We start from the raw sequence: 15,401 nt of genomic DNA on the forward strand, positions 1-15,401 counted from the left end.
CGTGACATCACAAATGGTCTAAAAATACATAACGATCGATTTCATGAGGGCTTCAATTGTCAATGACACGAAGAAGAACGAATAATTTTACTTGTGTAAATTGGAAAGCTTTGAAATTGACAAAACTCAGTCATTCGTTCCAAATATACTTTTATTTCAGTTAAAAACTAATAAATCACGAGAGCACAACAAAATTTAACACTACAGCGACAGAATTGAAGACAGCAGAAATCTCATTTTATTAATTCTATTTATTTTTATTGCAAAATACGCACAGGATACAATGCACAAGTGAATTAGCTTCATTTCTCTCTCGCCAATTGTTGAGAGAAAAATTATTCTCGCGGGCATATTCCAGGTAATTCAAAGGAGTGAATATTAATTGCACTCTGAAGTGACAAAACGTGACAATTCGATTTTGCAGTTTAAAAAATTCAATGAGTTCAAATATATTCTGCGGAAATTTCTGAGTTTCTTTTTGAAGTTTTAATTCAACTCGCGAAAGATCTGAATCTATTGATTTCTTCTATGCAATGAGCTCTTGAATATTTTAAATAAAAAAGGGAAGGGGCGAGCTGGGAAATATTATGAAGAGGGCATTTGATTTTTTTAATGATCCTTCAATGTTCGAAATTTTTTTATTCATCTAGGGGAGAATTGTGGATAAAAAATTCGTTTGACATTCTGGGGATAATCTCATGATTAATGAACTGAGATAATTAATTATTGCGTTCCACCACTTCAATACAGATTGCAAGTGGCGCCTCTACCTACGCATGAGTGAAATGTACAATGGAGGACTAATTTCGTTTGAACGTCACAATGAGGATATTGTTATTTTGCGTACAATAGAAAAACAAGTCAATTCACAACATTATGAGGTAATTACCATTTTATCTGGACGGAAATCGTTGGCAATGTTTAAATGACAATATCGGTTTATTGGGGATTTGAGATCAATGGGTTGAGATGGGAGAGGTACAGTGATTAATAATTATCTCACGTTCTATCCAGAATTGTTTACGATAATGATTAAAAATCATTAACCATGGAGGAATTAATTCGAATATTGGCGGGGAAAAAGTCCGATCAATACTCATACTCGTGTTATTTAGTATTCATTAAGTCCATGAAAGCATTTTGAACATGTTTTAGTGCGATTTCCCCTCATCACATTTCCCTCTCAACTTTCTAGTTTTCGAGATAGTTCCAACGAAAACTGCACATGAATTTATCAATAATTCAATTGTTGTTATTCAATTAATTCGATACTGCAGTCTCTCAGGAGAAAATTTGTGAAGGCCTTTTTGTGGGAATTTTGTGTTCTCTCAGAAGGTTTTTTTTTATTGGAGTGCACAATTACCCTTTTTGGAGCTTTTAGCGTTTCCTCACGTCAGTGCAAAAGTCTGACCTCTTTTTTTTGTACAATTCAATTCCACACGATTACTGATTGCTAATTGGGTGGCTCGGTGAGCCCGGCCATGCTTAATTACCCCAACAATGGAACAATTCGATGAAGAATTGATTGATTGCCACTCGAACGAAAGTCAAAAAAAAGTAATGGAGACTCAAATAAAAATATGATGGCGACTCCAATAAAATTCTCGTAAAAAAAAAAATAAAAATTCGTGTAACTAGACACAGAAGTCGATTTTTCCAGCCCAAATGCCTTTTTTCATTTGAAGAATCAATCATTATCGATTGTGAGCGAAGAATCATGCAATGAGAGATGGAATCACTCGAGAAATACTGGGTGCAATGCATAAAACGTAAAACATAGATTGAGAGGATATCAGTGAATGACAGAATGAAAAAACTGATAATATTCTTTCACCTGGGAGACCTTGTGAAAAAGTTTATCTGAAAAATGAAAAACAACTAACTGGCAGAAGTATATTTGTAAGAATCTACCGATCACCGCGTTACACTTATAAATAATTGATATCGAATGAGAAATTGTAAGTGTGACTGAGTAAAAATGTGTTTAAACATTAATTTGTTAAATTCGTTGATGAAAAATGCGCAGAAATGAAGTGCAATGGGTCGTGAGGGGAAAAGTTAATCCTGATCACCAGAGATTTTTCTGACTTCGCAGCTGGGTTCGTCAAATTTCAGCGACAAAATACATTTTTTAATATTTATATTATTACCATTTGGAAAAATAACAATGCGAGATGTAATAAAACTGATTCAGGTATATTTTCAGGCGCCCAATTCGTTTGCTGAAGAGTAGATTGTCCTTTCACCGAACGATTTTCCCAATATGCTTCTCAATTCCATTAATTTTTTTCTATGTAACGGGGCCAATTAATTTTTAAACAAGTAGACATTGTTTATGAAAAACTGAATTGTTAAAAAATCGTTCGTGCAGATTGAAAAGCCACTTATCAGCATTGAAATGGGCCTTAAGGTATTTGAAGAATATCTGAAAGGATTGTGAAAATTGAAAAAAAAAAATGAAATAGTAAAGGCTTTTTTCTGTGTTTGCTATGTAAAAATTCAAGAATGTATTTTTTCAGTAATTAATGTTTTTAAAAATGTGAGCTCTGAGCAAAATTCAATTGGTACGAACGTGTCGTGATTGTCAATGCTTTACGTAATGCCTATCTAGTCTAAACATCGTTGAATTTTCCAAATATCCATGGCTCATTTTTTTATGAACAATCAACATCAAACATTATGCATTTCTTGAAAAAACCGTTTGCATCAAATGAGGAATAAGAAAATATGTGCTGCGAGTAAACTGAAGCAGTTGTACAAAGTTTCATCGTTATCATTGCTGAGATGATTGTGCAGAGAGGTTGAATCACTTTTTATTTGAACCAGTGATTTTATTTCATTAGTCAATTAATTATTACCGACAAGTTGCATGAGAAAAAATTAATATTCCGTTGGTTTGAGTTGTTTTTTTTCTCATGCATCCAGTGATTTTAACATGATTTATTTGTTTTGCAATAATTGTAGTTGTTTTTGTAATTATTTTCATGTAATCTGTTGTGAGTTTATGAGAGGGAATGTTTTTGGTGATTGCTGTGATGTCGAGGGCATTGATTAAGGATAATTCAATTATTCACGGAATAATTGATGCAGCAGCGTTAAAAAACATTCGAATTACTTCACTCCAATCGCTAACAGTACAGCAAAACAACACCAAGAATTTTCACTCCCTTGGTTCACGCCGCGAATTAATATTCATTAATCGAAGCCGAAGAAAACAAATAATCTCTCGATAATTGTCATTAGTACGATTTTAGCTAGTATTATTAATTTTTATTACTGCAAGTTGCCATATTATGATTAAAACCAAGAAAATATATAATTTCACTGCAAAGAAAGAATGTTCACTAGAGAAAAGAAAATTTGCCATTTCTAGACGAAGAAATTATAGATTATTATTATTAAAATAATTATAAATTAATCAATATTGAATCTAATTCGTACATATATCGTGTTTCTAGTCATATAGCCGAGAAAAATTAAGGGAAGAAAACATTGACACGCATACACTTACACGCACATGCCTCTCCAAAAAGTGAAATCATGCGCACAATTTATTATTTTTCCTCATAAAAAACAATTGATCCTTAAATCAGTGCCGGCGTGCTTTTTATTTAATTAATTTGACGATAACAATTTTTTTATGGAACGTGATAATTATGTCAGAGTTTTTCGCTGAATATAAGTGTGAAAAAAAAAACAGTAATGGGTGATTTTTAATAATTACGATGAAAAATAGAGAATAATGAATTTAATGGAAAAAAAAAATAACTTGTGGGACAAATTGTGAATAATTTGATGGCATGTCTGTCGTATGATAATTGCGATAACAAGTTGAAACGCTTGATCGGAGATACTTTATTAGAGGAAAGTGGCAAACATTAGGGAGTTAATTTGTTTATTGATTTTTAATTGCCTGGTGGAAAGACTCTGTTTAATTCGTGATGGATCTCTTTGGATCTATTTTCATTCCTAGGGTGGGAGCATCTTTGTGGGGCAGCTTGACGCGTGATGAATACTGTTTTCCAATCTTTATCAATTTTATTTACTATTCTTTAACATTCCTGATGAGTAAATGAGTCGATTCCAAGTCTCTCATTTGTGTTTCACATCATGAATTCAATACTCTCAGACAATTTGATGATACGTTCGAGATAATAAACCTGTTTTGCCACTTTATGAGATACGGTTTCCGACGAAGACTTACGTATCCTGACGCGGTGTTCAAAATAAGAATAAATAAATAAATGAGGAAGTGGTGGGGAACTGATAGTGGAGGGAAGATAAAAATTTATTAGTTCATCTCGTGGATGTCTCGGATATTAATGAATTCAGCGAAAAGTGTTGTTTCACTTTTCTTCGGAAAATTCGTGAGTTGTGGAAAATTTTTGAATATTTTCCTTTGAATTCAGAAGTTTTCGAGATTTTTTTTTGGGAAATTCGAAGAAATTTTTTGTATTCCCTCACCAGTTTTCACCACTTGCCTATGAAAAATCATGAATTAATGAAAAATATATGAAACAAAAAACAGAATATGAAATTCTGTGAACAATATTCGCCACACACTGCATCGTAACGTACTTTCTATCATTATGAATGAATTAATAAAAAATCAGTAATTAAAGGAGAAAAAATAAAAAAAATTATAGCGTTATATCGTAATTGTAATAATTAATGGTAATATAATGATCATAATATTGAATAATGATTACAAAAACAAATAATGTTTTATTGATGATTAATAACCAAGAGCGCACGTATTTAATTATTCATTTCTAGTTCGATGATCATTAATTTTTGTGAAAGAGTGTTGTGTAAGAGTTTAAGAAAGATAAACAAAAAAAAAAATAATGAAAAAAAAAATATTGAAATGAAAAAAAAAACAAAGTTGAACACAAAGTCGAACCTTACAAACTACACTAAGAGAAATTTCTCATTATATATAATTATTATGTAATAATTGTCCATACATCCTAAAATGTCGGAATAAACTAATACTAAAAAATTATTTATCCATGTTTTTCTATTTATTCATTTTACTGGTAATAACAATCGGTAATTCAGTGTGATTTTTTTTTTCAATGATGAGAAATAAATATATTTATATAAAAAATATAAATAATTGAATGTCTCACGTCAGAAATTTTTTGCATAAAACTGATATTTACGTGTGAAATAATTCCACATAAAAATTGTGATAAGTTTGAATTTTTTAAACGTTTTTCAACTTTCTAATAATATTCAATAAATACACGAATATTATTAATAATAAAAAAACTTGAATATGTTCATTAATTCTTTCGATCTTCAATGAATTAATATTTATTTTGATCAGTACTAAATTCATGTACAAATTATTTTATTGACATTCTATATAATTTTTGATTGATGTCAATATTTAAATAATTGAATATTAAATAGCGATGGTGAAAAGTCTTTGCAGACTGTGGAATCCCGTGGACGGAATATAATTCTCGATTGAAGGAACAATTTTCCTCAGGAAAAAGAAGGAGTTCTCCATCAAGAGGATTCTCCAGACATTGAGGGCAGGCGCCAGCTGAACAACGGATTCAACCGTGCAAATAATTCGTACATACTGCGTAAATGCACAAATAACAGTCGTTCATCACTACTGTCTAGGTACACACGATACATCACCATCAAGAAATAAATGCATCTCTCACACCATGGGGTATCCCTGGTGAACATAACGTACAATCGTGGTGAGCAAACGCACCAGTGAAAACGGTAATGCGGTTTGCACTCTCAACGGTGGAATAATTCTCGCGTTTCGAATTCTCGTGAGATCCTCAGGACGTACCCCAGGATAGACGAGGTCTTCTACCTACAAACAGCTTCCCCGTGTCAACACAATTGGCTCTTATATTTGCTCCGACAAAATCCAGCGATATCGAGTGAATTCGAGGAATAAAGAGATTTTATTTTGTTTCATTTCCTTATTATGGATTATAGTTAAGAAATTAGTGAGAGAATATGTGAAGAGAATATTATCACTGTTGGCTTATTGAAATAATGATTGTTAATCAATTTTTTTTAGCAGAGGAAAATCTGTGGAACTTGGAGCTTCCTTGAGAGTTCGAGGACAATCCTGAATTCTCAGGAAAAGAAAACCGAAGTTTCGACGATTTCCATCAATTTCAAATCTTCAAATAGTTTATGATCTTGAATTTTAAACAATTTTGGGGAGTGCTTTTTCCACTGCTCTCTATTCACAGAGAACTTTGATGACATTAAGGTGGCGTATCGATTTTCAGTCAGTGTCACTTTACTTTGACACTTGAAAAGTTCAGGCCGTGGGAGAAGTCAAAGTTTCCGAACTTCGATTATTGGAGGAGATGATAACATTTTCATTTCGCATGAAATTTTATTCCAACTTCTCCTCGGAATTTAATTCAATTTGCGCTGAAGTTTTGGCTCTACGATGCAGTGTAGTTCTTAGAGAATTGGAGACTTAGGATTATGGATTTTATGGAGGAAAAGTAAAGTGAGTATTTGACAGATTGGATAACCCATTGCGTTACTGATGAAATGGAATTCATTCATCGATGGAAACTTTTTCCCTCCAGGTCGGGATAATTTTAATAAAAAAACTGATAATTCAGGTGATTTGTTTACTCGTATGACTGAAGAAATGTTAATTGTTTTTACTATTCAGGGTAATCATTGAAAAATATATAATATAATATAAAAAAAATATATAATATAAAATATAAAAATGACTTGACTAGTTGTTAACTATTTATTGATCTCCAGAGAATGGTTTGAAAACAGTGCATTGAATTCTAGAATCGTCTGCTCTTTTATGCACTGAATTCATTATTGAGGGGTAGTTCAAATAGAGTTTGTAAAAAATCATTGAAATGTGTATTTTTCAATCCAGTTTATGATGAAGTTTCCTTGCAACTCTCGTTTCGTTTTCATCACTCTTTATATTGGCCCTGAACCCTTAGAAAGGTTTATTCATCATGTGCACTGTTGGATATCCGAAAAGTTTGATTTTACGTGTTGAAATGATTGTGCGAATGCATTTCGTCGGCTTTGTGTGAGTTTTCTATAGAAAAAGGTCAATGTAAAACCGTTTTCTCTGTTTTTCAATCAAAATTGGAATTCTGGGAAATTCGGGTCACGAGAGAAGTTGAATTTCCTTTTGATGAGTCAAAAAGGAGAAAAATTTAATGAGAGAATACTTTAATTCATATTTTTCTTCCTGAAGTTGTGAAGAACCCTTAATTTTGTCATTCGTCCTTTCATCCATTAATGCTTTATTAAGAATTATTAATGATAAATAAACCATTCAATTAAATTATTGAACATCGATGTTGTTTGAGTTTTAATTAAATGAGCTAGTTGATGATAATTTTTAAATTAAAAGATTCTTCGATTCGATATGACTTTTTCCCCTTCTATTCAAAACTCACTTTATGATAAATCCCCTCTTCATTCCCTCAATCTTCTCTCCTAAAAATCCGCAAATGGATCTCGACGCGAAGAGAATTTTCCACCCCAGAATATCAAATAAAAGTTTACTAAAAATCCGACCTCAATTTTTTTTCATCAAAAAATCCCCTCAATTTCGTTGCGATAAAAATTGGGTCATCTCACTCACTCGTATTTTACTGCACATCATGGTTGATAGAAAGAACATAAAATTTTTATCCGATAAAATTCACAACAAATTTTCCACTTGTCTGCATTTCTGTTAAAAAAAAAAATGAGAACATCAATTTCAAATCGATATGTTCCTCAGAAATTTATTAAAGCCCCAGACAAATAAAAATGTTTAAACTGAAAAATTAAATGGTCGCACTTTCAGAATTGCAACATGGCTGAAAGCCCGATCCCCAGAAAAACCAATTACCTCCCCCTCTCATCAATGCAGGATATTAATCCCTCCTTTTACGTTGCGTCCCTGGAACTCTCCGATTCCACATGATCCGTCTGATTTGATATATTTACCTCCCCCATTTTTCCCTCCCCCCTTTCCCCCTTTTCCGGCATAACCACCCCGATAGTCTCCCCCGATAACTCCTGATTAGTCTCTCCACCTTGTCCACCCCCTCCCCCCAAAAGTTGCTTATCACCACCAAAAGAATTCCTGTAATTATCATCAATACCCGACTTAATTACAGAAGCAGAAACTTGAAGAGCAAAGTCCTCCTTTTTCCTCGACTCCCATCCAATTTTATCGACGAGGGAATTTTTTTTCACCACTTTTCTCGACGTCTCTGTCAGCCTGACTGGAAGCCGCGACTTCCGCATCCTCTCCTCGGTACACTGAGGATGCAGAGCGGAAGAGGACTGATCCCCATCAGCTGTCACATCATTCAGTTCATCCAGACGAGACTGAGGGAGTGAAGAAGGCTCAGACAACAGTCCGTCAGTTCTCACTTTCTTCTCTACTGCATTTGATTTGACTGAGTTCTCGGTATGTCTGATCTCCCTCACTGCCTGATCATCACCAAGAGTTCCCGGATGATCAATGGCAATCAAGGGACGAGGATAATCGTTAGGATCAAAAGAAGCCGGAGAATTGAGGGGATCAGGACAATCAGGAATGTCCCACCCGAAGAACCCTCCGGACCTGGGTCTGGAGTTCACTCGGGGCCCGAAGTTCCTGAAACCCTTGTTGGAACCGCATGATGATGTCGGCCTGGAGATAACTTTATCCGGTTGTTTCGAGGAGCTGCTGTTAATGCTGAAGGCTTCGCTGGACGCCACTGAGGGACAAGTTATCGAGGACCTATCAGGTCCGCTCTCCTTCAAAGTTCTCACATCGAGAACTTCACTCCTGTCAGTCCTCAGCCTCGGAGGCTTCAACGGTCGTCGCCTCGTCTCCACCTGCCTCTGATCCTGAGTCCTCGTTCTGACCTGATTATCAGGTCTGACAGGCGAACTCGTCGGAAGACTTGACGTTGACTCCAGTTTTTTCCTGGAGTTCCTGGTGTTCAGGATTTTAACGTTGTCAGCGCTCTCTGCTAGTCTTCTGGGAGATCTCGGAGATGTCGGGGTGGTGCGCTCTTTGAAATCTATTAGTTCTGGAACCTGATCGATTTCCAGGGATGGATCGAGAGTTCCTATTGCTTTGTCGATGCTGATCAGGTTCTTTGAGGGGTTCTTGGAGTTCCTCGGGAGAAAGTGATCTGTAGGGTGGGGCTGTGGTGGATGGGGCTTTACTTTTCTGGTACTCGGGGGCTCGATGAAGTCAAACAAGTTTTCTGGGAAGTTCCTGTTCACTTTTAACAGGATCTTTGAGTCGATTGTGCTCAGGTGGTGGGCGTTCAGGACAACGTTACCCGGTATTCTCTCTCCAAACTGCTTTTTCAGGTTTAGCTCTATGAAATTATGACGGTAGAGCTCGTAGTCGTGGGTGGATGTGTCTGAGGGACACGTCTGGAGGGACTTTTTCCGGATCAGGGGTAGCAACTGAATATCGAAATTCAGCTCGTCCTCGGGGCTGGGGGATGATAATGGATTTGAGCGGATCGTATCGAGTTGCAGATTGACGTTAATTGCTGGTGTTGGTGGTTGCTCTCGGCTGGGGGGTGGGAAAACGGGTGGATGCTTCCGCGGGACAGGGGGAAAGTAGTTCATCGGGTTTTCCTGGAATTTTAAGCAATGGCTGGATTTTTTTTTTGGAAATTCCTAGGTCCCCGCCTTTCTTCTCTCATCCAAAAATATTTCAGATATTTTTAAAATATCTAATTATTTCCAATATATTTCCCAAAATATTAATTTTCCTCCTGGACTCAAAATTATTATTTTCCATTGGATTTCTTTTATAAAAAAAAATGAGATTTACACTAGAGTTATATAACAAATAGAATTCCATAAACTTTTTAGATTACAAAATGGTCTATTAAATATTCTAACAGATTCAGCCAAAAATAATTATAGAAAGTTGAATTGAAATTCAATAAAATATTCCGACGAATTGACAATTTTTCTGATAAGTATAAATTTATTTTACACGTCTTGTTCTTTGAACGGTCAATTATGCCCCTTCGGTGTTTCGCTCGAGGATAATTTAGCAATTCAGGGGGTAATTATATGCGGGGGTTAATGAGGTTGTACTCACGAGAAGCATTTGAGCACGTGCGATAAGCGGAATGGCCAGAAGAATCACCAGGATAAATGCGAGAAAACTCTCGAGGAAAAATGGTGGCACTGATTGTAGGGTTAACACGAATTTTGATGGGGCTGAAATACTCAACATTCCGACTATCGTGAGTCCTTTATCGTCGATCGTATCCAGACTGCCGTTGATTTTCTGACCTTCATGATAACAACACTCGCGGGTGTTGGATCCAGAGATCTTGAATTGTTGAATTATTCACCTCAATTTCTTTGACATTTCGTTAAATAACAAACGCCATTTTTTGGGAACAATCGAATGATAAAGCTGAGGATATTCACGTCGATCAATCAATTTTTTAATTCATTGATTTTTATCTATCTTCATGTAATGATCTCTACATGACCCGATAGATCCTTCTCACAGCTTTGATTTTTTTTTGTAATTAAATATTATAATATGAATAGAATTTTTTATTTATTTATTAAGTGCTGGAATTTTTACTTTTAAATTTGATATTTATTCGATTTCTGAAGACGAAGAGTTTTATTAAATGATTTTTTAATAAATAATTGATCCACATGAAATTTCTCTGGAATAAATAGACAAATCTTCCGTACATTTCTAAAAAATTCCACTTTTTCATCATCAGTATTATAAACAATTGGATTTTATAATTTAATCTGAAGACTCCAGTCCTAAACATCATTTTTCATTTATCATTCTTTTTCAGTTTAAATAAATGAATACACAAAATTAAAATTTGTTGTTCGATAATTGAAAACTACTCCACTGTTAAATTAAATTAATTGAGTTTTTTTTTTTGAATTCCAGCTTCAGTCCTATCAGTTACACTAGTGGTGAAAATCCCAGGGAAAACTATTCCATTTTTTTTTCTATTTGCGTATCAGTTTCCAATACCGAAGGGATGAAAACTAGCGTTTGTATCCTTTGATATTGTAAGATGGTGAGATTTTCTTGTGCGGGTTTGTTCATAAAAAATAGTCGAATGAAAGAAATAAAAATAAAATGAAATAAAAGAGGAAATTCTCGTTAAAGCCTGGCAGACTACTCTTTCATTCCTCATTTTTTTTCCACTATTGACTGAATTGTCGCTCTTCTGTAAGAGATTGAAGATTATTACATCTTCTATTTCCCTTTTATTTCGTGGCGATAAGATCAGTCACTCCGAGACCACCGAAACAAATTATCGTTTCTCTTTATTTGAATTTCATCTCCTCGAGACGTTACTGTCTCGAGGGGCTTCTTCATCCACTGCTCCATGTATTTCCATGTTTTTCATCGGGTAATCTGTTTATGGAACAGTTCAACAGAGATTTTACTCAATTTATTCAGTGGAAAAAAAAAATGAGTGGAAATTAGATTGGGAAAATTGAATGAGATTTTTCTTTCTCGTTAAACGATTATGCCGATGGAGACTGAATACTCTCGGTGCTAGCGACATTTGAATTTCAAATATTTAATTAAATTAAAGAAGATCGGATTTTTAAGTAGTTTTATCCTCTGGTCGCTGCGGCATTCAGAAAATTGACTTCAATCAAATAAAAATCTGAGTTTGAATGAAAATTTTGATGTTATATTAGAAATTAATGAAATTGTTTAATGAGTCCAATATAAATAATTTAATTCACTCAAAAGATTAATTTATTTATAGTAAATAAAATTCTAGTCGATTTAAATAAATAATTCTGTTGAATTCTTTTTCATTATTCATTGGAGAAAAAAATCTGAGGCAAAACGTGAGTATTAATTTTTCTTTTAATTTCACGTTTGTTGAAGTCTTTCTCTCTTGCGAATAAATAATTCAATTTGTTAATGACTACGTGCGTATTGTTGTTATGGATTTAATACAGGAATTGTGGAGTAAATAAATACAATTAAATGCTCATCAACAAAATTCCATTAACAAATTCCTGAAATTCACAGGATTAAATTCTTGTTCCTGTTTTTTGTTTTTGTTTAACGAGAGTACTGTTAACAATTTGCGATTTCGTTGAGTGCCTTCTCTCCATCAAAATGAAGAATAAAATTGGAGCTTCAATCCTACAAAAAAAAATCGATGACGTCAGCGCACGTGAAGCCCCAGGAATTTTAATTTACAGGTACATGGTACTTCAACTTTTCACCTGTCCGTCAATTATTTACCGAAAATTAATTTTTATTGCGTTTTCCAGTGAACAATTAAATTCTTTATGAATGAAAATCTGAATCACTGGAATTTCAGGTCCGATTTTCCTTTGTATTACGAATATTCTATGGAACATCCAAACTGAATGAATTAAATTCAAAGTCATAAATCGTTGAGTCAAGTTGAATAAAGGGGTAAGATGTATGTCGTGGATTTCTCTTGGCAACTTCTACCCACGTTCCCTTTAAATGTATATTAGAGTGGTACAAGTAGAAATTACACAAGTGTCCTCCCATTTTCATGGCGCATTAGGACCGTTAGTAGCTGTGGCTTTTCCACTTTTCCTCTACTTTTTTATTTCCAAGTTTGAAAAAAATTATTCAGTCACGTTTTGGGTATTAAAATTGCTAAGAAGGATAAGAAAAAGATTCATAATTAATTCATCCTCATGTGAAGTAATTTATCCGCGAATTTTAAATAGTAAATTGAAAATAAAGAGAGAGAAATTATATAATACTGTAAAATAAAAAAATGAATGTCCAGTTTTTTCATTTTTTTTCCAAATTAATTTTCCATTCGAATTTATTAAAAAGAGATCGGGGTATTAATCCAATTGATAGATGTAGGTCAACTGAATAATGACTAATATCGACTTTTCGACTGATAATTAATTAACTAATGAACAATTTTCTCGAGACGGGGATGGATTAATGGAATAATTATCTGGGTCGAACGAATTATTCACTGAAAATAGAATAATTACTCCGGGTCAATGATCGATGGAATAAAAATTGGATATTCACTTTCCCAAAAAAAAAAATCACTTACCCATGTAATTAAATGATTACCTGTAGTTGGCACTGATTTTTGAAAGTGATAATGAAATTTTCTGGATTCTGTTTAATGTCGATCTTCATTTAAGAGTTTTTGTCTCTCAATTTACTTTAACCCTTGAAAATCATCGGTTTACAACCCCTGAACAGCAAGCAGGTGAATGTCAGTCATGAATTGTCGTCGGTTGAACACAATAGGAGACTTATCCAAGTGGTAATACACTCGGTACTCGTTGGAAAAGCTGAGGTTCATGGATTCACCGTTGATGCTGGATACAGAGTGGGAACTTGTAGAAAAGCAATTTCCGAAGTTTCCATTCGCGCTCCGCGTCACGTTTCATTTGCAAGTCAGACTGTTTGCTCTGGATTTACGACATATCCTGTTACAAGAATGCTTACTGGGTTGATAGTAAATTTTCTGATGTATCTCATCACTCGTCGGATAATCCCAACCAACCATTAACCGCCCTGAGGTATTATTCACTGACAGAATTGAACTTTTCGCATATTCTTTATTTTTTTACTTCAACGTTTTATACATTCGATTATTCTATTACATTAATCATTAGAATTTTCATTTATTTTGGGAATGCATTCCTTATATTTTTTATTTTTGGTTTAAAAAATCTTCTCTTTCTACTCAATGCAGCAGCGAAAAAGTACAGAGTAACGAATATCTCCGGATTTAGGAGAGATAGCGAAATTTTTGGCAAAACCATTTTTGTAGCTCTCATTTCAGGGTATAAAAGAGATTTTTTGAAAAATTTTGCTAACTCTCTTAGATTTCTCGGAAAATGAACTAGTAGCAAGTAAGATGGATTGTGACACTTCTGCATTATTGAGTTACAAGTGCAAAATGGAAATAATTTGTAGAAATTACGTATTCAGGGAAGTTATGAAAAGAAATAAGTCCAGTGGAAATATTGTCATGAGTAATAGAAAGAATTTCCATGAGATTATTGAATTCACTTCACCACTTTTGCCGCTCCAGAACTTTATTACCACAGAAAAAAAAGACTGCACTTTCACGAGTGTCTAAGCTTAGTATTGAGAATTAGAGATAGAATGAACATTCCGTTGAATTTCACATGAATAAATTATAAATTATAATAATTGTGACCCAAACCCAATTCAATTTGAATTTTCCGAAATTTTCCACTCATTGAAAAATGAATTACTTATCATTTATCATGAAAATTGTAATTTTCTTGACTTTTTAAGAGAAATGAGGAATTTAGTGAGCATTTCTAATTGAAATTCTATTCAAACTAATATAATTCATCATTCAAATGATTTCGTGACTGAAACTTCGAGAAAATTTCGACATTGTCGATCCGTCTCGGAAACTCACACCTTTTCCTTTTCCTCTCCAACGAATTCTCACATCGAAAGTTGACATTTGTCTTCTGGATAATCAATATCCGGAGTCAGTGATTCGTGCGCTTCAGAGCCATTGGGATTCCCCAATTAATGAAGCTGCCTCCACTAATGACCAATTTACGAGTATCAATTGTGCGCGGGACTGAATTAATGAATTTTACTCTCGACTTGTTTCCATTCAATTTGTCTGAACAGTTTCGATACACAAGTGTGACTCTCGCTTTCTCTCAACACCTAAAACTTTTAATTTGATCTTCTCAATTGTCTACGACTTATTGCTAATTGTTTCATGGTAATTACGCTTGAGGAATTTCCATTCGAATTTATCACTGGAGTGGATTTTTTATCCTCAATTATTCTCTGCCAAAACATTTATATCTCATGGTATTGAACTGAAATTGGAGCGTCAAATTTCAAGTGTGAGATTGATTCTGCGGTGATTAATCTGCACATGACAGAGCTTGGAAACCAATTAATTACACCTGTTGCAGATTTAGTATTCCGGGTAGAGCTGACGGGGCAATAACGTGACTTAGTTAATTTCTTGGTTCAAAGCATAGTTATCAAACCGAAGTCCACACCCAAGCGAAATTGGAAATCCTGGGTTAATGGATTCGATATCATGCCTTGAATAACTTTTTTACATTATTATTTTTATTTCTTACGGCAATATGGAATTACATGGTCAAGGACTCAGGACTTTGGCGCCTTAAAACTATTCTCTTTTGCCCTTTGAGAGCCCTAGATCTGTGACCCTTCAGAAAAGGTCAGCCTCAAACCATTCACTCATCTTTTCTCAACTCCAAATCATTCCGTCATTCAAACCCTTGAACAATGATGTTTCGAATCTTTTACACTTTTTATTCGAATTCTGATCATGGATTATTTAAATTGTAATGATTTGGACATCCGTGAGGATCAAAGACTCAAATTGTTATTGCGTAATTTC

General features: G+C 34.2%; 1 protein-coding gene across 1 annotated transcript; it reads right to left on the reverse strand.

Moving 5' to 3' along the window:
* Positions 1-7,914: 7,914 nt before the first annotated feature.
* LOC105263932 (uncharacterized) lies at positions 7,915-10,388 on the reverse strand. Its single transcript, XM_011300465.1, has 2 exons — positions 10,094-10,388; positions 7,915-9,618 (listed from the first exon to the last, which is right to left on the reverse strand). The coding sequence occupies exons 1-2, from the start codon at positions 10,229-10,231 to the stop codon at positions 7,915-7,917; spliced, it is 1,842 nt and encodes a 613-aa protein (XP_011298767.1). The 5' UTR covers positions 10,232-10,388.
* Positions 10,389-15,401: the final 5,013 nt, after the last annotated feature.

The sequence above is a fragment of the Fopius arisanus genome, unplaced genomic scaffold, assembly GCF_000806365.1.
Source record: "Fopius arisanus strain USDA-PBARC FA_bdor unplaced genomic scaffold, ASM80636v1 scaffold00017, whole genome shotgun sequence".
Classification (NCBI taxonomy): Eukaryota; Metazoa; Arthropoda; class Insecta; order Hymenoptera; family Braconidae; genus Fopius; species Fopius arisanus.

Excerpts from the sequence above, each read along its gene's own strand:
- LOC105263932 (XM_011300465.1), bottom strand. The coding sequence starts at position 10,231 with ATGTTGAGTATTTCAGCCCCATCAAAATTCGTGTTAACCCTACAATCA. Across the intron at positions 9,619-10,093 it reads CACGTGCTCAAATGCTTCTC|GAAAACCCGATGAACTACTT; the intron begins GTGAGTACAACC and ends TTAAAATTCCAG.